The 25,658-nt window shown below is 46.6% G+C and overlaps 1 protein-coding gene across 1 annotated transcript; it reads left to right on the forward strand.

Moving 5' to 3' along the window:
• Positions 1-7,759: 7,759 nt before the first annotated feature.
• LOC116480333 (uncharacterized) lies at positions 7,760-13,399 on the forward strand. The gene is made up of 2 exons (XM_032172300.2): positions 7,760-7,935; positions 13,114-13,399. Exons 1-2 carry the CDS (start codon positions 7,777-7,779, stop codon positions 13,312-13,314), a joined length of 360 nt encoding a protein of 119 aa, XP_032028191.1. The 5' UTR covers positions 7,760-7,776; the 3' UTR covers positions 13,315-13,399.
• The last annotated feature ends 12,259 nt before the right edge of the window (positions 13,400-25,658 follow it).

Genomic DNA, 25,658 nt, shown 5'->3' on the forward strand with positions numbered 1-25,658 from the left:
ATTAACACATAATATTACTATTGATATAGTTAGTTTTACATCTATCATTTTACTTAAAAAAATTTTTTTTTACAAATTTTCCTAGGAGCTGGAATTACTTTTTGTTGTCTATATGTCTCATGTCTTTTTCTATCTTCTATTCCTCCTTTGCTTTTTTCTTTTACATTAAGTGAATATTTTCCAATGCAACATTTTAATTGCTTTAATAATATTCCCTCTATTTTTTGGAGGGTTTTTCTTCGTGGCTATTCTAGGGCTCACCGTATACATCTTCATGTATCAGAATCTGCTTTAGACTTATACTGACTTAATTCCAGTGAGATTTAATTAAGATCCAGTAAACTTAGTCCTGTATAGTTCTATTCTCTTTCCCACCTTTTTGTGGTATTATTGTCAGACATGTTACATTTATATGTTATAAACCCAGGAATACATTGTTATATTATTACTTTATGTAATTTTATGTCTTTTAAAGAAGCCAAGGGAAGAAAGGAAGGCAAGTATATACTTATAGCTTATGTTATACTAACCTCCATATTTCCTATTTCTGGTTCTTTCCATTTGTTCCTGTAAATTGAGTTACCACAGGGAGTTATTGCCTTAGCTCAATACAGCTGTTTTCCCACCCACTTCCTTTGTGCTGTTATTTATGAATATGTTCCATTTCTACATGGTTAGGCGCAACAGTACAAGTAAGTACATATTGTTTTATATAATTGCTTTTTAAATCAGTTAAGAAAGGAAAAGAAATATGTATTTATAATGTCTTTTATAATTATATAATTATCTATACTCATGGTCTTTGTTTATCACGTGGATTTGAACTACGGTATTGACTTACTTAATTTCGGTCATAAGATTTTTTTTTTTTGAGACAAAAAAAAAAAAAACAGAATAGCTCTGTCACCCAGGCTGGAGTGCAGTGGCATGATCTTGGCTCACTGCAACCTCCACCTCCCAGATTCAAGCGATTCGCCTGCCTTAACCTCCTGAGTAGCTGGGATTACAGGCTCATGCTACCACACCCAGCTAATTTTTGTATTTTTAGTGGAGACCAGGTTTCACCATGTTAGCCAGGCTGGTCTCAAACTCCTGACCTTGTGATCCACCCACCTTGACCTCCCAAAGTGCTGGGATTACAGGTGCGAGCCACTATGTCTGGCCCAGACGTAAGAATTTATATTGGCATTTCTTCTAAGACATGTCTGCTAGCAATGGATTCTCTGTTCTTGCTGATCTGAGAATGTCTTTAGTTTTGAAAGACAGCTTTAATGAACACAGGATTCTTTGCTGACAGCTGTTTTCTTTCAGTACTTTGAATGTTGTCCACTATGTTCTGGCCTCCATTGTTTCTGATGAGAAGTCAGCTGTTGATCATGTTGTGACTTCCTTTGATGCGTCTGTTTGTGGATGTCTTTGTGTTCATCTTGTGTGGAATTCGTTGAGCTTCTTGGATGTGTAGATTAGTGTTTTTCATAAAATTTAGGAATTTTTCAGCCATTATGTCTTTGAATAGTTTTTCTGTTTTTTTCTTTTTCTTTTCTCCTTCTGGGACTGAAGGAGATGCATTTAATGTTGATGCATTTAATGGTGTTCCACATTTTTCTGAGATTCTGTTCATTTTTCTTCATTCTTTCTTTTTCTCTGTTCTTCAAATTGCATAATCTCTATTGATCCATCTTCAAGTTTGGTAATTCATTCTTTTGCCTGTTCAAATAAATCTTTTGAGCCTATCTCGTGAAAATGTCATTCCAGTTATTACTTTTCAACTCCAGGATTTCCATTTAGTTCTTTTTAAGGATTTCTGTCTCTTTAGTCTATATCAATAGTCTCTATTTGGTGCAACATTGTCATCATACCTTCCTTTACCCTACTTTAATCATGGTTTACTTTACTACAATCATGATTTCCTTTAGTTATTTGAATATATTTATAATGGCTACTTTGAAGTCTTTGTCAAATCTGATAGCTGGTTGCTCTCAGTTTGTGTTGCCTGCTTTTCCACTCATATATGGGTCAGATTTTCCCGTTTCTTTACATGTCATCATTTTTTGTTGGAAATGGGACATTGTAAATAATACAGCAACTGTAGAGATGGGTTCTCTTCTCCTCTGGGGCTTATTAGTAATACTTGATTGTTTATTTGTTTGGTCACTGGCTGTGAAGTCCACCCTCCAGTCCCCACAAGTTAAAGCCCCTGATGTTGCTCCTCAGAGGCACAGCCTTGGGCATATGCACAGTTACCCTGGGTTAGCAGCAGATTTGACAGGGCTCTCTTTGATTGTCTTTTTCCCTGACCACAGCCATATGTTGTTAAACTCCACAAATTGCTGGCTGATTTCCCTGTTGTTTTCAACAATGCCCTAGGTTGCTGTATTGACTGATTCAATTAAATTTGGGCTTCTCTAAGGAATAGCTTTTTGTTGTTGTTGTTTCATTCATTAAATCATTTAAAAATCTTTATTGACTACCAGCTCTGTGCCAGCCCTGTGGGAGGCACCAGGGATATGAGTGTTAACATGACAGCCCCAGTGCCTGCTGTTGGGCTGAACTGCCTCTGACCAGCACTGCATACTCAGACATATCACTGATGTGGAGACATGCTTGTGTGATATTTAGAACCTGCTGGGTAGCATTTTGGCAGAAAATGCCATTGGTACTTTCCAGATACAGACTGTGAGAGCCATTTCAGGGACCAGTTTTTTTTTCTCTCTTCTTTCCCCAAACCAACAACCTCAACTTCTCTGGTGTGAGGGGCAGGTGCATAAAATTAGCCAGGCCAGCAAGAAAAGTGGTCATCCTGAGGCTGGCAGAAGCAGCTGATGCTGCCTCTTCTATGACTTGACCCCCACCCTCCAGCTCACTGGCTCCCTGTGCCCTGTAGAGAAATCCATCCCTGAGAGGATTAGGGGCTGTGCCAAGATCTTCACCCCACCCACTCATTATAGTCCATTTTACAGTGACAGCAAGGCCTTCACTGGGTAAGAGCCATCTGACTCTTGTCTGCCTTCTGAGTGGCTCCATTTGGTGAGATGATAAAGTCACTGATGAGAAAAGCGGCGCTAGGAACAGAGGCAACTGTGGCTTCCCAAGAGAAGTTTCTCAGGTGATTTCTCAAGCAGAATAAATTAGAGCATCTTAGAATGACTCGATCCTGGCTGTGCATCAGGCAAACATTCTTCCCACGGCTCATTTCCGGTTCTCCTGGCCTGACAGGTGTTTCCAGGGTATAGGTGAAAAGCAGTCACTTGGTCCCATACCTCATGAGGCCCACAGTTATCTTTCACAGCTGATAAAAAGTGATGATGATAGGCCGGGCGTGGTGGCTCACCCTTGTAATCCCAGCACTTTGGGAGGCCGAGGTGGGCGGATCATGAGGTCAGGAGATCGAGACCACGGTGAAACCCTGTCTCTACTAAAAATACAAAAAATTAGCCGGGCGTGGTGGCGGGCGCCTGTAGTCCCAGCTACTCGGAGAGGCTGAGGCAGGAGAATGGCGTGAACCCGGGAGGCGGAGCTTGCAGTGAGCCGAGATCGGGCCACTGCACTCCAGCCTGGGTGACAGAGCGAGACTCCGTCTCAAAAAAAAAAAAAAAAAAAAAAAGTGATGATGATAAAGTCAATTCTGTTTCCTTAGATGTCTCCTCTCACAAACAAACAAGCATCCTTCACATTCCTTCCTGTTCCCTCCTGGCACCAGCACAAGCTACGTTCCAGCACAGAGCTCACTCCAAGGATAGGCAGTGCCAGCTCTTGAGCATGGTGTGGCCTCTGCTGTCCTTAACTCTGTTGCACCTCAGCAGCACTTCCAGCTCCCTGATGTTGTAGAGCAGGAGCTTCTATAAGCCACTAGGCCCCGTGTGCTTTGTGTTTTTGTTGCTCCCATAACCAATGTTGGGCATCGAGATCTGGCCCTTGTGCCTTCTACAAACCCTGTTGTCAATACCTCTGGGTTTCCACCAGTTATGCTTCATTTTGACATATGTCTGACTGGTGCTGGATGAACTTCTTGGTCCTCTTTTTGATGATCTTAAGTTTTACAAGGGGTCTGAGGGCGGCCATGATGCCGAGTAAGAGATGGCTGCCACCACTCTAGGTAGCACCGAGAAAGAGGGGGATGGTGGCACACAAGGACTGATGGGATGTAACCTCTCTGAGGGATAGTTTTTTGTTGTTGTTTGTGTTTTTTTTGAGAGAGTCTCGCTCTGTCATCCAGGCTGGAGTGCAGTGGTGCGATCTCGGCTTACCATAGCTTCTGCCTCTTGGGTTCCAGTGATTCTCCTGCCTCAGCCTCCCGAGTAGCTGGGATTACAGGCATGAGCCACCATGCTTGGCTAATTTTTGTATTTTTGGTAGAGACAAGATTTTACTGTGTTGGCCCAGCTGGTCTTGAACTCCTGACCTCAGATGATCCGCCCACCTCAGCCTCCCAAAGTGCTAGGATTACAGGCATTAGCCACTGTGCCCAGCCTCTGAGGGATCGTTTTTAAGGTCAGTGTTTGAGATTTGTTCTTACTCTCGGAGAGATGTTTTTATCTGCTTCTTTTCCTGGTTCTTGCTGGAAAACTAGCCGACCTGTGGCTCAGCTTATATCTTTAATGAATCTACTAGTCTTCTCCTAATTGCTTTTCACCACAGCCTCTATTGTGTTTGGCATTGCCTTGGCTTGGAGGAAGCCCCCACCTTTCAGCTGTACTGACCCAGAGCTTTGCCTCTGCAACAGGGGATTGGGGGCAGAATGAGAAATGCTGGCGTCTTGTTCCTTCCAGGCAAGCAGGAAGATACTATAGCTCTCCAACTGAGAGCTGTGTGTTGAGGGTGGGTGAGCCAGACAGAGCCCTGCGTTCTTGGCTGCACCTGTCTGGAGTGGAATTTCAGTCACTCTGAGGTGGAACTAGGGGAGGAGAGAGTAAGTCGTGGTTCAAATACCACACATTTTCACTCTTCTGAGTTCTTGCAGATTTTCTTGAATAAATGTTTCATTTGCTCTATGCCCTTGGGACTATTACCAGGGAATTTAAATGGTTGGTTTTTTTAAAAAAATAATGTTCACCAGTTTCACTGGGGAGCAGGTCCAGGAGCTACTCATGTCACCGTACTGGAAGTCGAAACTTAACAGAAATTTTTATACAGACTTCAATTGTTTCTGAATTGCTCTGCTGCAGAACTTAAGGCTATTACTTCTATGCTAATGGCTTAAGTATTCTTAGATATAGGTGTCTCAACTGAGACTTTCTATTAATTAATTAATATTTTAATTAATTAAACAATTGAGTTTTGCAATTGTCACCTAGGCTGGAGTGCAAGGTGCGATCTCGGGTGACCACAACCTCTGCCTCCTGGGTTCGAGCATTTCTTCTGCCTCAGCCTCCTGAGTAGCTGGGATTACAGGCATGCGTCACCATGCCTGGCTAATTTTTGTTTTTTTGGTAGAGACGGGGTTTCTCTATGTTGGTCAGGCTGGCCTTGAGCTCCCGACCTTAGGTGGTCCACCCACCTCAGCCTCCCAAAGTGTTGGGATTACAGGCGTGAGCCACCACGCCAGGCCTTTATTTATTTATTTTGAGATGGAGTTTGGCTCTATTGCCCAGGCTGGAGTGCAGTGTCACAATCTTGGCTCACTGCAACCTCAGCCTGCCGGGCTCAAGTGATTCTCCTGCCTCACCCTCCCGAGTAGCTGGGATTACAGGCACATGCCATCATGTCCAGCTAATTTTGTATTTTTAGTGGAGACAGGGTTTCACCATGTTAGCCAGGCTGGTTTTGAACTCCTGACTTCAGGTGATCTGCCTGTCTCGGCCTCCCAAAGTGCTGGGATTACAGGCGTGAGCCACCACGCCTGGCCTTTCTGTTAATTTAAAGACAAGTGTTAAGAAACTAACTTTGGGATCAGACAAACTTTGGTTTATAATTCAGTTCAGCTAAAGCAAACCACTTCATCTCTCTGATCTTCAGATTCTTCATCTATAAAATGGAAATAACACCTACTTCCTCTTTGTAATAAAAACTCAGGAATTTATTTGGCATATGTGGTTGCCCAACTAGAGGCAATTTTCCCTAGCTACGCTTATAGCTCATAAAGTCATATGACTAAGAATTAGCTAATAGAGTGTGACAGAAGCAATCTCTGCAACTTCCAGATCACCATTTTTTTTTTTTAAATTAGGAAATTACATGCCTTCCTCCTTTTTCTCTCTCTTTCCTGTGGGTTGAAATGTAGAGGTGATAAAATGAGTGAGTTTTTGTTGTGGAATGAAGATTACACCATAGGGTATTACAAAGCAATAAGACAGGAGGAACTTGAGTGTTGGAAGCATTCTTTTTCTTTTTCTTTTCTTTTCTTTTTTTCTTTTTTTTTTCGAGACAAGGTCTTACTCTGTAGCCTAGGCTGGAGTGCAGTAGCACAATCATAGCTCGCTGCAGCCTCAACATCGTGGGCTCAAGTGATCCTCCTGCCTCAGCCTCCACAGTAGCTGGGACTATAGGTGCATGCCACCATGCCCAGCTAATTTTTTCTATGTTTTGTAGGGACAGGGTCTCACTAGATTTCCCAGGCCATTCTTGAATTCCTGACCTCAAGTGATTCTCTTACCTGGGTCTCCCAAAGTGCTGGGATTATAGATGTGACTCACCATGCCTAGCCTGAGTGCTGGAAAAGTTCTGTACCTTGACTTGGGTGGTGGTAACACAGGTATATATACACATAAAAATTGATTGAGCTATTCTTTTAAGATTTATGTGCCTATTGCATGTAAGTTTTATCTCAGCAAGACAAAAAAGATAGAAGGAAGCTGATTCCTGGAATGCTCTTGTGGAGTGGAAGTCACCTTGGGACTGTTACAAAAGAGAAAAACAAACTCCTATAGGGTTTGGGTCACTGTCTGTAGGGGCGTTTTTGTTCTAGCCATTTAACTTGTACCTTAATCAATATATTTATTAAGGGCAGGAATTTTAAATTTTAATTTTGCCTCCATTACCCCCACAGAGCTTGGTGAATAGAAGGTACCCAATATCTGTTTAATGAATGCATGTTTTTGTAGATGGCTTTTATCAGCATGTTAGAACATCCAGTATAAATAAATTTAGAAAATAGAAAAAATTACAACATGTAAAGGGAGGGACCTTCTTCCCCGACTTCCCAACCCACCTGACTTCTGGGTACTTCCTTTCAGAGGGATCTGGTGCAGCAGTTTTCAACTTGCTTAAACAAATGACAAGAACGTTCTGAGACAGGAAATGCTATCTGCTTGGCTGATGGTGCCAGCGTGGGGGTGAATGTTAAACGGAGTGCTTGGGGGAGACCCCTGCTGCTCATGTCCCCATGACTCAGAATCAGACGCAGAATCACAGTGCTCTAGGTGCTACTAGGCTCTAGGCGCCAGGGGGAATGATCCCATCGCCAACCCTGGAGCAAGGCAGTGTGTTGTAAGAGGGGATGCTGCCGGGAGCGCTCCTGAGTCATTAAGGGAAGGCTGTGAACAGGAGGAGGAAGGGCTGACAACACAGCCCACGCCCTGCTGAGCCTCCAAGGGGATGGCTCCCTGGTGCAGTCAGCAAAGATTCACTCTGGGAGGACTGGGGGCTCAGCTGCAGAGAGGAGCGACACACCCACTGCCTCTGTCCTCAAGGAGCTCCCGGCCAGCTGCCCCCAGACAAATCCTATGTTACCAACAGTAAAACAACACGATTTTATTTACACCGACTGGATGTCTAGCACCTATCAGTAATACACTATTTCATTTTCACAAACATCTGGCTCATAGATATTGTTTATCGATGAGAAAACAGAAATTTGAAGAGGCAAAGCAAGTTGCCCAAGGGCAAAGAGAGGTCAGCGTGAACTGCTACCGCCATTTTGAAGTTCATCTTCTCTTCACTGCAAGAAGCTGCCTGGCCCCCAGGGTGGAGGAGCTGTCAGGGCCCTCACTGTGGAAGGTGCTGGCAGGGAGTGGGGAGGTGTGACCTGAGAGTGGTGTCCATAGCCCCTGAACTTGGCCTTAACGAATGAGTGGCAATCCAGTCAGCAGGCAAAAGGCAGAATTGGGATGGGAGTAGGGGGTCATTCTAGACAGCAGGAACAGTGTGTGAGAAGGCCCAGAGCAGAGAAGGCAAGGCATGTGACAGCTTGGTATCACTGAAGCTTGGGGTGGGCAGGGGGCTGGGGCGGCTTGGGAGATGAGGCCAAGGAGGCGAGCAAATGTCTGGCGGAGCCTCCCTTTGGGGCGAACCCCTACACTGGTCCAGAGGCAGAGGGTCGGTCGTCTGTCAATAGGATGAAATTCCTGCTAGTCGGGGTGCCCACTCATTCAGTGAGCACGAGCAGGGGTCTCTGCGGGGCCTGGTGTTGGCCTGTGGTTTGGTGGGACACCCTCTCTGGAGGGGCACCCAGACTCTGTGGTCCCTGCCTGGCCCCTCCTTCTATGTCACCTTCCTGGGGTACCACAGATGCATGCCAAAGACCCCCACTTCTCAAAGTACGTTTCATGGCACACTGAGTTTTTTTGAGGAAAAAGGTTTGTGGTAAAATAAATGGAGACAAGGGGGTGATTGCCTCCTCCTTCTGGAGGTTAGCTTGCAGGTTAGCTTGTTGAAGTCTCTGAAAAGTAAAAAATGGTTGTGGACATTGTGTGTGTGAGTGTCCCAGTGTCCCAGTGTCCTGGGGCTGCTGTAAGAAAGCACCACGCTGGGGCTTGAGCAACAGACATCGATTCTCTCACAGTTCTGGAGGCCAGAAGTCTGAGATCCAGGAGTCGGCAGGGCCGTGCCCCATCTGGAGGTCTAGGGAGGGTCCTTCCTGCTCCTCCAGCTGCTGGTGGCTGGCAGTCCGTGGTATCCATGACATCCGTGGCATCCGTGGCACCTCGGGCTTGCTTCTGTCCTTATGTGTCTGTGTCTCTCTCTCTCCTAAGGACATAGTCGCATTGGATTAAGGGCACACCCTAGTCCAGCAGGACATCTTATTTTAACTAATTACATCTTCAGCAAACCTGTTTCCAGTGAAGGTCACCTTCTGAGGTGCTGGTGAGGCAGGAGAATAGGGTTTGGAGACAGGGAACCTAAGGCCGTTTCAAGCTGACTTCCTAGAACTAAATTGAAAGGAAAACCCTAACTTTCCAGGACTAAGTGACAAACGGACCAGAGGCTCCTCCCTTTGCAAAATCCCCACCTTTTCTGCACCACAGATGGGAAACTGGCTTTCCGCAACCAGTCAGACTGATTGCCGACCGCTGAGTCTTCATTTGCTAGAAGTGCAACTTTGTAACTTCACCTTAGCCTCTGATTGGTTGCTTTTTGCAGCCAATCAGATGATTGCACAGGAGCGTGACCTTCGTAACTTCATTTCAGCTTCTGATTGGTTGCAGAAAGCAACCAATTGTGGGCCACCACTTCATTTACATGATGTGATCACCAAGTGGCCAATGGGAAACCTGTAGAGGGTATTTGGACCCTAGAAGATTCTGGATCCGGGCTCTTGAGCCGCTGCTCCGTCCGCTCCCACACTGTGGAGTGTACTTTCATTTTCAATAAATCCCTCCTTTCGTTCTTTTGTTGTTTCATTCTGTCTTTGCTTTGCTGGGCGTTTTGTCCAATTCTTTGTTCAAAACGCCAAGAACCTGGACAACTTGCAGTCACGACCCTCTAGTGGTAACACTGGGGGTTAGAATCTCAACAAATCTTTTGGAGGGGGCACGATTCAACCCATGACGCTTCAACCTGGGATTTCCCACAGAAGTCATTTTTTTCCTCAGAACTCTTTCTGAAAATGCCCCCTCCTCACCCGCCCCATCAACCATCCCTCAGACCTGGTGGCTGGAGCAGTTCCCTTTGGGAAATGCTGCCTGTGGTGAACAGGATGGAGCTCCCCATGGGGACAGGACCGGAGAGGAGGCCTCCGGGACAGAAAGGGGAGTCCGGGGCCACCTGAGGCCCTGGTAAAGGAGGCGGCTGCAGAACGGGGACACAGGAGGGAGGAAAGTGGGGGCCTGTTCATCGAGCCCTCCCTTCCCAGGCTGTCCTGGGCCCAGGGGGCTGCCTGGTGGCTTCAAAACGCAGCCAGTGTGGGTGGGGCCGGGTTGGGTCCAGGACGTCAAACTCCCAGGGACTCTGTCTGCCTCATGACCTAGTGTGGAGGCCACAGCTGAGCAACGTCCACTGTGTCCTTGTCCTGGTCACACCTGGGCCCTTGTCCTGGTTACGTCTGGGCCCGCACCACCTCACAGGCTCCTGGTGCGAAGGAGTGGGTGGCGTTTTCAGATTCACCGGAGCTGGTTTGTGGAAGCTCCCAGAACAGACCACGGTCTGTAACAAGCTTACTTCCTGCCCACGAATTTTACCCTCGACAGGGCTTACAATTAAGTCCATACCCCCGCCTCGCGCCTGCCTTTCACTTTCTTGCTTTTAGAGAGAAGATTAATGGAAATGTATGACTTTGTGGTATAAAGACGTGGATTCAAGTTCAGGGCTTGCCATGGACCTGCTGTGTGACCTTTGGCAAGATCTTTCACTTCATTTTCACGTTTATAAAACAGAAGCAATGATAATACTGGCGCTGCCGTCCTTCCTCATGTGTCTGTGGCTGCGGCGAGTGACACGAGCATGAGAAACAGCATCATGAGGATGATAACAGCCGCTTTCCTCATCTCCATTCTGTGCCTGCGACTGTCATAGGGGCAGGGGCTCTAAAAGTTCCTCATCAGGTACAGTGCACGCATGCACCGTGTGTGTGAGAGAAATCTTTATTTATAGCCCTCCATACGAAAATATGGCATGGAGTCATGGATTAATCAGCAGAAATTGGTATAAATAGTGCTCTTTTTCTCTATTTTAGTGATAAGTTTTTGCTAAAAAAAAAAAAAAAGGAGGAAACCATCGCTGAATATGGTAATGAAAATACTTAAAAATTTTTGAAGTCAGGTTTATTGAGGTGTAATTTGCATACTGTGAAGTTTAGGTGGACAGTTTTGTAAGATTTGCAAAATGTATAGCGTCATGTCAACACCACCACGATCCACGATTCAGACAGAATATTTTCGTCACCCCCAGGCGATCACTGTCATCCCGTTTCAACCCAATCACTCTTCCCATCCCCAGCTCCTGGCAACAGTGGCTTAGATTTCTGTCCGTAATGGTTTTGCCTTTTTCTGAGTGGCATATAAAGGCAATCGTACAACAGCCTTTTGTATCTGGCCTCTTTCACTTAGATTATACCTTTGAGTGTGATCCATGTTGTTGACTGTGTCCGTCTCCTGGGAAGGAGAATGGGGATTAACATTTACTGAGTATCTACTGTGTGCTCAGGCAGGGTCCTTTCAGTTTCACTTACTTGACTGGGACGTTTGCCAAAGAGGAATCTGAGGCCCCAGGAAACAAAGCTATTGTACGGGAGAGTTAAGATTTGAACCTGGATCTGTCTGACTGCACAGTGCTTCGGACCAGTGAGCAGGCCTTATGTTTTCCACAGGCCACTCTGTGGCCTTGACAGCAGGGACCTTATCAGATTCATGTCTATCTTCTCAGCAGCATCCAGCATAGCACAGCATGCATGGGTTGGGGCAGGGGACTTATCTGATGTCTGGTGGGGTGACAAGGGCGTGGGCAGGTAGATGGATGATCAGATACAGTGATCAGCATCCTGCACACGAGAGTCCTGCCAACAGCCCCCCAAGAGTCCCCAGGCCGCAGACTGGAACCCGCTGCTCAAAGAACTCAATCCTTTTCCCTGTATGTGTGCAAGAGTAAGTGGGAAGGAGAGGAGATGATGGCAGCAGGTGGGGAAATGGTTCTCTCAATATTCCCCTCCTCTCAAATCAGAAGCTCCCGTCCCACCTCCTCACCCCTGAGCCCGCTGCCCCCAGGCTTTGGCTCTGTGGGCTCTGTTCTGCTGGCTGGGGCCGGAAAGGGCTGTGTACTATGGTCCGAGAGAAAGCGCTTTCTGAAATTGATGTGGCTTGTGTAGGAGGGAGGTGCACTTTTTAGCCTTTGTCCTGGTTACAGAGACTCAGGTATTTAACTGTGTTCATTTAAAAGTCAATTTACCCCAGGAGATGGGGGAACAGAGTGCCCGAAAGCTCAAATGGCGTGATTTTTGCAAAAGCCAGACACTGGGTAAATCAACCCCGCTCCCATTTTCAAACCATCAAAATCAAGGTCTCTTTGTTAAGTTGTTTATTTGGTACAGACAAGCTGCCAAGACTGCAAATGAGACGGCGCTTGGTTGTTGTTCATTCCTGCTGATGGCTTGGCGAGGCCAGTCTTCCTTCTGTGTTGCGAATCCACAGGGCTTAACCCCTCCGGTCCTTCCCTCATCACTCTGCAGCCTTTGCCATGAGCATTTCTCAGAGCTGTTGTGAGAACCCAGTGGATCAGAGGTGACAGCTTTATTAAAGATTAAGCTGTCCTCTCTTCCCTTGGGGCTGGTAATATTTAACTCTTGCTTTGCAAATTGGTTTTTCAAAGATTCACACACTCTCCAACAGGGTCATCATTGCTTGAGGGCAGCTATCACGTTGTACACTTTCCACAAGGTCTTCACTGTCTTACACATAGCATTCAATAAATATTTGTGGGTTTAGGGTGCGTGCGTGTGTGTGCACGCATGTGTACACATGTGCAATGTTACTGGAGATGGAAGAGTTACACAGAAAAACCCCAGGGAATCAGTCAGCAGGCAATTTTAAACCCAGCTGCTTGGCGGGAGGGGGTGGGGGTGGTTGATAACAGGACAAAGTCCGCAATGATCATTTAGGGGACTTTTTGGAATGGAATCCTTTAGAGAATCAGCTCAGATGACATATTATTCTAACCCCAAACTCAAGATTTTCTCTCTGGCTGCCTGTAGAAAAAGAGGTGTGCATTTGCATGGGAGGATAGCTGTTCCTTCGAACATTTATTCAAGGGCAGGAAAAGGCAGGGCCACTGAGAACAAGAAAAAATCAGTGGATGGTTGAACCACACAATGGGAGGAATGGGGTTCCTGAAGCCGTCAGGGCAGCATACAAAACCAGGCTCTGCTGCTTGCAATGAATCTCCCCTCCATTGTAACTGAGATATGTACATCCTCTTTTTTCTTTCTGCTGTTTCTGTGTTAACTGCAAATCCACTTCTTAATTTCAGGAAGATCCACAGAAAACGTCCTGGGGTCCTGAGCTGAAGTGTGATAGGAGGAGTCCTCTGTTATCTCAGTCTGAGCCTGATCTCCCTCCCAGCCTTGGTCTCACACTAGCGCTGCTGGGAAACCATCCCTCACAGCCAGTCCTGGCATCGGGCAGTGACTCTGGTCCAACTGTTGTCCAACTCAACGGTTTAGCTGCTTAGATTTTCCTAAAACTTGAATTTCATTTTCCTCTAGCTATGGAACACAGATTAATCCTTTACAATTAAAATCCAAGTTCAGATTTTATTTGTTGTGGTTTTTAATTAAAATCTCACCAGCATTTTGTGGATTTTTTTTTTTCCTTAGAAAGGCAAACACACTATGCGTATCAGTCAGCCTGGACTGCCATCACAAAATACCATAGACTGTGTGTCTTAAAACAACAGAAATGTATTTTCTCACAGTTCTGGAGGCTGGAAGTTCAAGGTCAATGTTCTGGCTGATTTGGTTTCTGGTGAGGCCTCTCTTTCTTGCTTGCAGATGGCTGCCATCCTGCTGTATCCTGTAGAGAAGTTCAAACTTTTCCTCTGAAGGTTTGAACAAACTGACAATATGCAGACTAATAGGAGAAAGAAAGGCATTCAAAGTTGCTAATGTGCATAAGCACAGGGCCACAGAAAAGATGAGATTGAAAAGAGCACCAGGTGGCTGAGGCTTAAATACCCTCTTCATAAGGGAGAGGGAAATGGGATTGTAGGCAATTGAGAGGAGCAGTAAATGACTTTCAGTAAATGAATGAGCCCAGAGAACAATGTCCTGGGACGCAGTTCCTCTGTGCTCTGGAGGACGTGGTGGGAAGGTGAGGGGTGGAACTTCACTGTGAACAAAGGTTGTCTAATTATGCAGATAGAGTCTCCCAGGTGATGTCCCCAGCTGCCCTCAGAGGAGGAGATGACAATCTCTCTGGGAGTGGTGATGACTCTCGGTCTCTCCTCTTCTCCCTGTGGTTAATCTTTCCTGGTTATTTGATGAGATTCTAGGGACGGGGGGGTCTTCAGATAATTGCATTTCTTTTGGAAAGAAGTTTCCAAAATCAGATAAGGAAATTCCAGTGAGTGCCCCTCCTGTGCTGGGGCAGGGGTGGGGAGAGGGGGGTAAGAAGCAGGAGAAGATTAGAAAGTCCTAAGCTGTGAGGCAGCTTCTAAGGCTTCCAACTTCCTCACATTCAGAAGTGCCCAGCATGCCAGGCACCATACCCTCGGGTCTCGTTCTCTGTGCCCCACATGCTCACAGCTTTTCCTCCATGCATGTGCACAGAAAGAGGTTGAGCTCTCTGGTGTCTCTTTTTTATTTTTTATTTTTAGACGGAGTCTCACTCTGTTACCCATGCTGGAGTGCAGTGGCGTAATCTCAGTGCACTGCAACCTCCACCTCCCAGGTTAAAGTGATTCTCCTGCCTCAGCCTCCTGCGTAGCTGGGATTACAGGTACGCATCACCACACCCAGCTATTTTTTGTATTTTTAGTAGAGATGGGGTTTCACTATGTTGGCCAGACTGGTCTCAAACTCCAACCTCAAATGATCCACCCACCTTGGCCTCCCAAAGTGCTTGGTGTCTCTTCTTGTAAGGGCACACTGTATGACCTCATTTAAACTTAATTACTTCCTAGAGGCCCCATCACCAACTACAGCTGTATTAGGTGTTAGAACTTCAGTATATGAATTCTGGGGGGACAGAAACCTTCAGTCCATAACACTGAGTTTCACAGTTGGTGCTTTGGGACTCAGCGGCACACAAGGACTAGATGTTAGAAAGTAGAACTTCTCATTTGAAGATGGGGAAACTGAGTCCTCAATGGGGAAACGATGCAGCAAATGAGAGGTGCAGCCAGATGTGTTCAGTTTATTAGGAACAGCTAATGTGGGGGGCATCAGGCAAACGCCCAGGCTGTGCTCTTGTTTGCCTGGGAAGTGTTCCTCTGAGTCTAGGTGAGAGGGTCAAGGCAGGTCTCAAATACCACCAAGTACAAGTTGACAATTCCTTAGGGCCAGATGTATTTTGGAATCAGTGTTTTTCCCAAAAGTATTTTAAAAAGTAATACCATCTATATTCTGTACATTGCACGACACCTCCAGCAACTCTAGAGATCCAGGCAACACCCTGGAATCAAACACATAAATACTTCTGCAGAGAAATCTCAGCATCTGCACACCACGAGGGATAGCTCAAGGCAGCCCAACCTGTCAGGCCCAGCAGTACCAACACAAATCTATGAAATGACCTTCTGTTTTCAGAATGGCCAACTGGGGATCATGCACTCTGACCATTCAACAGATGTCACTCTTCTGGTGGACAGAGAAGAAAGGAGTAGCTTATTGAGAGTTGGAAAGCTGGTGAGTCTGGGGGCTTCCTCCAATGGCCTTCTCCTGGATGGTCCTAGGGGCTCTGGAGACATGAGGGGAGCCCGTCTATTTGCTGACAGTGGGGAGCTACAGCAATGGCTCCCTTCCTTCCAAGGGAAAGAGCCCATGACCCCCACCTCCCTAATCCCCATGTTTGCCCAGAAAGGCTTTTTAGCAATTTCTCATCCACTCATTGTCTGCTGAGCTGCAATTGCCACCTCCCCCAATGCTGAAGTGTGCAGAAGTTTCTCTCTGATCCAGAATGTAATTAGCACCTGCCAAAGTACTGGGCTGAGATGAGAGGGGGATTCCACTCTTCTCCCAAAAACTGTTCCTCAAGAAGCAGTTGGTGTCTAGGAAGAAAATTTCTGACTTGGAGGGATTAAAAAGTGATCTTCTAAAACGCAGAGGCAGGTGGTGTTTATCTGGGCGAATGCCTCTGAATTTACATGTTTGATGTCAGCAAGCACACTGACAGATGCCTGGTGAGCTAAGAACACTTACTTTGTTCAATAATGGGCCCATAACCCCAAACATGAATGCCTCATCTGAGAACATTTTACTGTGCTCCCCTTGACGCAAGAGAATCTTCCGTAGGTAAGCGGTTGCTTTTATCTTCATAGTTATTTCATATAAAGCAAAACAAGGGACGAAGAACTTTAGAGGCTCTGTTTATGATAAATTATTTTAGGGAGCTCTGCAACCAATTAGATATTCAGTGATAAGTGAATTCCTGAGAAGGTCGTGGTCTTAAGGGACACAGTTGCACATGGCATCAAAATTTTTCTTTCAATTTTTTTTTTTTTAATGAGACCAAGTTTTGCTCTTGTTGCCCAGGCTGGAATCTAATGGCATAAACTTGGCTCACTGCAATCTCCCCATCCTGGGTTCAAGCAAGTCTCCTGCCTCAGCCCCCGGAGTAGCTGGGATTACAGGCACATGCCAGCCCAGATAATTTTTGTATTTTTAGTAGAGACAGGGTTTCGCCATGTTGGCCAGGCTGGTCTCAAACTCCTGACCTCATGTGATCCGCCCGCCTCAGGCTCCCAAGGTGTTGGGATTACAGGCATGAGCCAACGTGCCTGGCCTTTCTTTCAATTTTGAAAGAAGCCAGAGTTGTTCATACACAGATGGGTTGGCTGGCCACAGTGATAGCAATAATGATGAACACTGCACCATGCCTTTTGGTTTTTGAAGAATTTTCACATTCATGGTTTCTTTTGCACTCACAACATCCTTATATCCAGTTTGTAGATTTATATACAGACTCAGAGTGGTTAAATGACTTGGGCAAAATAAGGGGAGGAACTGACATGAGATGCCATATGTTTTCCCAGAGAAGAATCCTCCGTTCTCCTGCCTTGGGAGGTTTGGGTGGGAATAGTGACACGAGCCTTACAAGTACATCTGTCGTATTGGATTAGGGTCCAACACAATTCATAATTTATCTGAACTTGATTACACCTGCAAAGACCCTATTTCCAAGTAGGGGTACCAGGAGTTAAGACTTCAACATATATTTGAGGAGAAGCAAAATTGAACCCATAACACACTGTTCATAATGAGATTTGCGATGCCACCGATGGTCCTGTAACCCGTCATGCAGCTGAGCGTAAGTCAACTGTGTAATCACTGTATTAGTCCGTTTTCACACTGCTGATAAAGACATACCTGAGACTGGGAAGAAAAAGAGGTTTAATGGGACTTACAGTTCCACATGGCTGGAGAGGCCTCAGAATCATGGCAGAAAGCAAAAGGCACTTCTTACATGGTGATGGCAAGAGAAAATGAGGAAGATGCAAAAACGGAAACCTCTGATAGAACCATCAGATCTAGTGAGGCTTGTTTACTACCATGAGAATAGTATGGGGGAAACCGCCCTCATGATTCAAATGATCTCCCATCAGGTCCCTCCCACAACATGTGGGAATTATGGGAGTACAATTCAAGGTGAGATTTGGGTGGGGCCACAGAGCCAAACCATATCAGCCACTAATTGCAACACAGCCTGAGGACATAAGAAAAACCTGTGCTGTCTCAAATTATATCATTAAAGACAGGAAGACTCTACAGATGCCGTCATAGATTATGCATCTATGTTTTCCTTGGCTATGTACCTTTATGAGATGAAGGCTTTAGCTTTCTCTAGGAATAGCACAAGAGGCAAGACATTTTTTGGAAGAGGATCAGGGTGGGTTTGCAATTCCAGAGCAGTAAGGGTGAGGTGAAAGGGAAGTAAGTCCAGAAAAGGAGGAAAGCAAACACAAAGCAATGCATGGCTGGGCCGGCCACAGCTCCCTAAGAAAGATGGAGCTGACCTCATAGTCACATGGATGTCACTGGGGAAGCCATCTGAACCACTGCATTACAGAACAACCCATTAGGGTGGTGGTGGGAGATGTGCGGGAAGGGCAGGAAATTCATCAGCCAGTCCCTTCTGCTCTCCTGGCTGTCACTGGTTAAAGCTAACCCTCATGGTTGGTAACTTCTCCATGAGGCTATGTTGTATCACTGAGTGCCTCTGGGGAAACCAGAACCATGCACTGTGTTCCATTTGAGACCAGAAGCTGTAGGAGGAGCCAGGTCATGTTCTGCTGTAGGAGCTGCCAGCCGCTCCCATGGTGGGCTCAGCTCAGGCAGCCTCTGTGCTAGAGGCAGGTCTGTACGGTACAGTCTGGGGCCGGCTGCACATGTGGACCATGCTGCTGCAGCCTAGGCAGCCTATGAGTCAGCGGTGCTCATCCGGGTTGCCCAGCTGGGAAGGCATGCTGGAGGGAGGCTGGAGCAGGTGGGTGCTCTGGCTGCCATCCAACAAATGGCCCCACGCTGGAGGCTGGGCAAATCTGGAGGGTCAAATCAGGACAGATCCAATCTCCATATGTCGTGGCTCTATTTTGGAAACGCTGATCAGCTTGTTACACCTGTAACAATGGATCCCTGCCATTTACCAGTGGATATTTTGAATGCATGAAGTTGATCTCAAGAGTTTTCTAAACTGTTGAGCTGACAGGTGTGGGCTGTGACCTGTCACACTCTCCTACTTGGCACCTGGCGAGAGCCAGTGCTCAGGTGGAAACCACCCTTCATGCAGCCCTTCCTGAGGAATCCTCCCCGTTTCACATGGGACAGTCTCTGCCAAGTCAGTACTTACCATTCCTAAATCTGAGGTGCAGACCTGCAATTTGACAGCCCTACGAGGAAATCAGCATTGTTGCAATTGCCTTTACTTGGCTCAAAAGCTGGGTGAGATAAATCTTTAAAAAGAGAAGGGATGCAGGCAATTCCTCAGCTCTTGTGGAGGAATTTTTAAAAAATTTTAGTGGAGTATCTACGCTACATCAAGTAGAGATGCCCCACCCAGGTCCCCTTTTAGTGAGAGCTTGCTGCTGCCAATGTCCACTCCTTCAGGGCTTGCTGGGGCTTCAGAGAGTGACTTCAGCCCAGGCTGGGCAGGGAAGGGCCCGTCCCAGGATTGTCCACTTTCAATGAGTGATCAAGGCAAGGGCTTCAACTCAGCCATCGTGGCCCAGTTCTGCTAGACAAATCCCCTCCAGAGCTCCCCAGGGGGCTGACGAGGCTTTGCTGAGCCTGCAGCGCAGCTTGGGTTCCTTGTCTGCTCAGTCCTGCCTGCTGGTCCTCCTGTCCCCGGCGTCTACCCCTAATAATCCTCTGGCACAGTGAGTGCCTCCTCACATCTGCTTCCAGAGGACCCAACAGGCAACACCTCTGTGACAAGGTCCTCTTCCCTGCCCTGTGACATGCTGGATGAAGAAGAGGTGATGCCCTTCATCAGTCCTTTTTGAAAGAGTGAGTTAGTGACCTAAGCAGCGCAGACGAGACAGGTCGGCGACTCTGGGGAAAGGAGGTGCTGTCTGCCAGACTGAATACTGCCCAGAGGGAATGCTGGTCCATCACGTTCTCGGCAGGGAGGTCCAGCCAGAGAGGAAAGAGCATCACAATGGGTCGTGCTGTAAGAAGCTGGGGAGGTGGGCTGACCCAGGCACACGTTCAGGTGGGCAGGCACCAAGAAGGCTATCCAGGTAAGGACTTGATTCCCAGACCTGGGATTAAAGTGGCCAGCTGAGGCCATGAATGTGAACTTCAGGAGTTGTTTCAGTGTTCAGGAGCTTGGCTGCCACTAGCCCATAGAGAAGCTTTATACAAATTAGGAGAAGGCACCTCCTGTCTGCCCAGTTCCCACCTGGATGTCATCCCACAGGCACTTGGTGTGGTGTGCAGATGGCCCTTTTGGGTAAGCAAAATGGTGCCCCCTCCTGTAGACAGATGCAGCTCTGCTCCAGGGAGCATGGCTTGGCAAGGGGCACGTGGGCTGGGTTTCAGCTCCCACTCAGCTCCTCTGCCGGCAGCCTTTGTTCTGGGCACAGAATATAAAATTGTGCACACAGCCTTGCTCCCAGATTTCCCTTGGAATCAGTATGATCCTTGGCCTTGGAGAGTCGGTGCAGATGGAAACAGGGCATCTCAGATGGCCCCCACCATGCACCACACAGTGCTAATGGGCACTGCCTCTGTCGCCTGCAAACTGTGTGACAATACATGTACTTGGTCTTTCCAGAGTTGTCTCTGATCCTTGAAAGGGTGCTGTGAAGTAAGTACTGTTAACCTTCACATTTTAAAGACTAAAGAAAAGAAGCTCAGAGAGGACGGGCGATTTACCTAAAGTCACACAGCAAATGAGAGGAAAACTGGGGCTAAAACTGCTCCACCTGACTCAGCAATCCAAAAGGAAACCATTCCATGTGGAGCATTTAACAGACAGTCAGCATTTTAGAGCAAAGAAGGCCGTGCTAGTTCATCCAGTCTAACAGTACAGATAAAAAATCTGAGGTCTGGAGAGGTTTCATGACTTGCTTAAGATTACACAGCAGCTTAATCAAATAGCCATATCCAGAACCTTGTCTGCCTGCTCAGGGCACTGTCATGTTCATCTCCCATGATATCCCTCTGCTGATTCTTGAGCAAGAAAGAATGTGAGAGAAGCCCAGTGTTTGCCAACCCGTGGAGCATATCCTGCACACCATGTAGAAAAACCTCTTCCCTCTATGTGCTTCCCATTATTCCATCAGCAAGAGCTCTCAAAATCAGAGCCTTTACCCTCCACCCAGCCTCCCTCCCTCCCTCCCTCCCTTCCTTCCTTCCTTCCTTCCACTCATCTATCTATCCATCCACCCATCTATCCATCCATCCATCCATCCATCCATCCATCCATCCATCCATCCCTCCTCCCATCCATCCATCCTTCCATCCATTCATCCTTCCTTCCATTCATCTTCCCATCCATCCACCTAACCATCCATTTATCCATTCATCCTTCTCTCCTTCCTTCCTTCCTTCCTTCCTTCCTTCCTTCCTTCCTTCCTTCCTCCCTTCCTTCCATCCACCCATTCATCCCTTCTTCCATCCATCCATCCATGTCTTTTTACCTCAAACATTCATTAGGTCCTACATTGGGTGCTGAGGACATAGACAAAATAGACAGTCTATGCTTTCTAAGAGCTCACTGTCTAGAGGGGGAGGCAGATTTGCCTATAAATCAATAATTGCCACCCAGGGTGTGAGGAACCATGGCAGAAGTGAGCAAAGGGGTGGGGAACTGAGAAGTGCACTGTATATCCCTGGATCAGGCGAAGGCCTCTGGAGATGGTGTGTGGGGTTGTGGGTTGAGAGGATTCAGACAGGCATTTATGAAGGGGTCAGAAAGGATGTGCAGGTAAAGACCAGGGTAGCCAGGAACTGCATCGAGCTTTGACTTGATGCTCTGCCCTCCAGGTCCACTAGGGTGAGGGTCTCACCTCCACACCTTCGCCTGCCCCCATGGATTTGCCAGGTGCAGCCCATGCTGCAGGTTACAAGAGTTGGAGTCACATGCTGGTGACTCTTACAAAATTGCATGCCAGTGGCTCTACCAGTCTGGGGTCATGGCGTGGTTCCACTTCCATGGTTCTGGGGGCATTGCCCTAGTGGGGGCACTCTGTAGGGGCCGAACCCCAAGGTAGTTCTCTGCCTAGGACCCCCAGCTCTGTGGGGTATCCTTTGAAATCTAGGTGGAGGCAAATATGGCTCCACAGCTTCTCAGGGCACAGTGCATGCTGCACTGCAGCCTCTCTTTTGAAATCGTTCTGCCCTAGTGGCCCTTACATTCTGTGATAGAGTTATTGGCTTGGACAATAGGTCCTGGCTTCTGTGTAGGCGGCTGACTAATCTCCCTATTGTGTTAATGAATACCTCATAGCTTTTGTTGAGATGGTCCATCCATACTAATCTCCTTATCAAATTTGACCACACCCTTCTCTCTCTGAAAAGACTTTATTTTTTCCAATATGGATAGGCTGAGAATTTTCCAAATTTTAAGTTCTCTTTTTATTGACATTGTTGTCTTTAAATAATTTATCTTTTCCAGAATTTTACTATAAATAGTCAAGAAGAATCAGGCCACATCTTCAACACTTTGCTTAGAAATAGCGTCAGCTAAATATCCGATTTTGTCACTCACAAGTTCCGCCTTCTACCAAACACTAGGACACAAACACAACTTAGCCAACATCTTTGCCACTTTATAAGAAGGACTGCCTTTCCTACAATTTCTGATAACATGTCCCTTGTTTCTGTCTGAGACCTCATCAGAATGGCCTTCTCCATCCAGATTTCCACCAACATTCTATTCACAACCACCTAGACATTCTCCAGAAGTTCGAAACTTTCTCTACACCTCTCACATAAATATTTAGACCATAGCAAGAGTCGAGATCTGTATACTTTCTGCTTTAAAGTGTTTTTTTGTTAAGGTCCTGTTGGGCTGTGGGCCAGGGAGGTTGACAGGGCAGCAATAAAGATGCTACAGTTAATGGGGCATTGCTCTTACTCTGTGGCGGGCTCAGCTCCATTTGCCCTCAGAGGGAAAGGTGAGATAGAATAGAAGTGGGACATGGCTCCTCCTTCACACTCTTGTTTTTCTGCTTTTTTTCTTCTCTTCACAAAACCCACACCACTACTTCGCTGACACTATACTTGCTGACCCCAAGGCTTTAGTCACGCACAAAAAATAGCCATTTTTCTGTGCTCTCATAATGCTTCGCCATGCCTTTTACTTAAAGAATTCCAGAAACTGGCCTTAGGAAATCTAAACATTGAATCAAGGTTGCAGAGTATCCCACCTTGGGAATGAATGCTGAACAAGTGATTTGCAGCCCTGTTACCACTGGTCAGACCACCAGGTGGCCCAACCACAAGGTGACCCATTACTCAAGATAACCATGGCAACCAAATAGTGCTGACCCACATACCCTACCCCTCAAGTGTTTTGCCCAACCCAGCCTGCATATCTTACCTCTGATGCCAATTCCCGCACTTTTCCTAATAGAAAAAATCCCTGCCAGCTTTTTGGGGAGCCAGCTGGAGGATCCTTGCACCTCGCCTCTGCTGTCTCCCTTATGATACAGCACAAGCCCTGAAATAAAAGGCTTGTCTGGGAAATCTGCTTGGCCCTGTGTTAATTTCCATTAAATGGGGTGCCAAAGAGCCTGTGGTCTGTAACAAAGGGACTCTGCACTCACCATTCTTTCCTGACTGCATCCCCATTAGTGGTCCACATCCTGTGCTCTGGGCACTGTCGTTCCCCAGGAAGTGTTGCTGGGGACAAGAGCCCTCCCAGGGGTGTTAGCTTCTTTAGCCACCTTCCCTGGGTCTACCTCAGAAGGGATGCCTGCATCCTCTTGTCTGGTATGCACAGACTTTGTCCTGATCCCTTGCCTGCCTCCATTTCTGGCCCTATGCTGTCCTTCCTGTGACCTTCCAGCTTCTACCGGCATGGTTGCTGTTTCTGCCTTCAGCCACACTCCGTCTTCCTCACTTAGTGCTCAACTGGTCCCTGGCTCTGTATACCGTAGCTGTGTTCTCCTTCCTGCTACATGGCCTTGGGAGCCTTCAGAGGATACCCTGAGCCCCAGGATGTTTTACCTCCTGAAGGTACCGGACTGGGGGCTCAGTCTCCCATGACTGGTGCTTCCAACCAGACTGTCCTCCAGTGGGAACGGGCAATAGGGAACAATAGTTGGGGGTGAATTATTTCCTGGTCACTGAGCTTTTCTCATCCTTCCTAGATCCTTCTAGCCGACTTTCTCTTCCTATTTTTGCCCTCCCAGGCCTCAGGTTCACCCTGTCCTGTCCTCCCTGCCTTCCCTCCCACTCCACCCTAAAAAGCCTGTTCCAAGATCAGCTGTGAGAAGAGGCAAGAGCACGTGTAGTAGACAGATCAGGTAGCTGCCTGCTTCCAAAATGCCCAGTGGCCATGTCCATAGCATTTGCTTTGTCTCTAGCTATGCCCAATGGGTCCAAGGAAAAGGAACAGAGGTTCCAACTGGATTTTCTCCTCTGTTGCACTTCCTGCCCTCAAAAACATCTTGGGAAAATAATCTGGCTTTTCTAACTCCAAAAACTCCAGATTCTCAGGTCTTAGGCATTTTAGGATGGCAGTCTAATTTTGCTAAGAGAGCAGAGATACAAAGTTTTAATAATAAGCTAACTATTATTAAATAAATAAATATTATTGGATATTTAGCTTATTTTTTTAATCAAAGTTACATTTTCTGCTTTTGGATGGGATCCTTTGAATCCTGGCTTTGTCTCCTTGTAGGACCTCACAGAAGACTGCAAGAAGCAGCCAAGTCACCCTGATATTCTAATCCTTCTCTTCTGTGTTCCCTAATGCAGTAGCCTTGGTAAAGCATGCTTGTATCTCCCCAAACCACAAATAACTATTAAACGCCCGCAAAACAAGAATGCCGACATTCCAACCTAGGACACTACTTGCCAGCTTCTATTCAACCAATTACAGATTTTAAGTTTTGTTGTAACGATCACATTTCCTTGTACAAAATTTGGTAATGGGGATGCTGACAGTTCCAACGCAAAGTGGTTTAAGCAATAAAGGAATGTATGGGCTCACGTGACTAGAAGATCCAGACATAGTTCAGGCTTCAGGATCAGTTTGATCTAGTATTTCAAGAGGACAACATTTAAGTGTGTCTCTCCATCCTGCCTTTGACCACATACATTTCATCTGAAGGCTGGCTCTCCTTATGGTTGCAAGACGAGTGCCACAGCCTCCAGAGAATCATGCTTTCTCGTCCTTATCCAGAAGAAGAGGGAGTTTTTCTTGCCTCAACAATCAAACAAAAATCTTTTGTTACATTTCGACTGGAACAACTTGGGTCCTGTCCAATCCTCATCACCATGGCCAGGGAAATACGCTGAGTGGTTTGAGACTGGGCCACTTGTCTTTCCCCAAAACAATAATGAAGACAAGGGAGATTGACATGGTTTGGCTGTGTCCCCACCCAAATCTCATCTTGAATTCCCACATGTTTTGGGAGGGACCCGGTGAGGGGTAATTAAATCATGGGGCACCTCTTTCCTGTGCTGTTCTCATGATGGTGAATAAGTCTCATGAGATCTGATGGTTTTAAAAAGGAGTTTCCCTGCACAAGCTCTCTCCCTTTGCCTGCTGCCATCCACATAACGTGTGACTTGGTCCTCCTTGCCTTCCACCATGATTGTGAGGCCTCCCCAGCCATGTGGAACTGTAAGTCCAATAAACCACTTTATTTTGTAAATTGCCCAGTCTCAGGTATGTCTTTATTAGCAGTGTGAAAATGGACTAATACAGAGATGTATATGTCAAGAGAATGATGAGAGTGGCTTAGACTGATAGGACTCCCTCTAAAGATGGAGATGAGGCCAATCCTATCCAGACTCCATAGCTACTACATGCTGGGTGGGGCAGGTGTGGAATGAACGTAGGAGAGGCAGACGCAGTGAGCAAAGCTACGTTAGTGCATGTGCAAAGCCAAAAGAAAACAATAGGGACAGAAGCATCTTCCCAACACCTAACTTCTTTCTACTTCCTTTTCCATCTGATTGTGAGCACATTTTTACAGACTGGGACATTAAAGCTTATATATCTATTGGTGCTGGGAAGTGAAGAAATGCGTATCTGATTTCCTAGGTCCCTTTGAAACCCAATATTATGAAAAACATGTGCAGTGATAGCAATTCTTCACATCATACTTCCCAATGTGATTTCTTTATTACTAAAAGTAACCATCTGATATAGGTCTACTGAGTATCATCTCCATTTTACAGA

This window comes from Hylobates moloch, unplaced genomic scaffold (assembly GCF_009828535.3).
Source record: "Hylobates moloch isolate HMO894 unplaced genomic scaffold, HMol_V3 SCAFFOLD_13, whole genome shotgun sequence".
In the NCBI taxonomy this organism is placed as follows: Eukaryota; Metazoa; Chordata; class Mammalia; order Primates; family Hylobatidae; genus Hylobates; species Hylobates moloch.

Bases quoted from the DNA above. Each gene is read 5' to 3' on its own strand.
- LOC116480333 (XM_032172300.2), top strand. From the start codon at position 7,777: ATGAGAAAACAGAAATTTGAAGAGGCAAAGCAAGTTGCCCAAGGGCAA. The intron at 7,936-13,113 runs GTGCTGGCAGGG...TCTTAATTTCAG, and splicing joins CAGGGCCCTCACTGTGGAAG to GAAGATCCACAGAAAACGTC.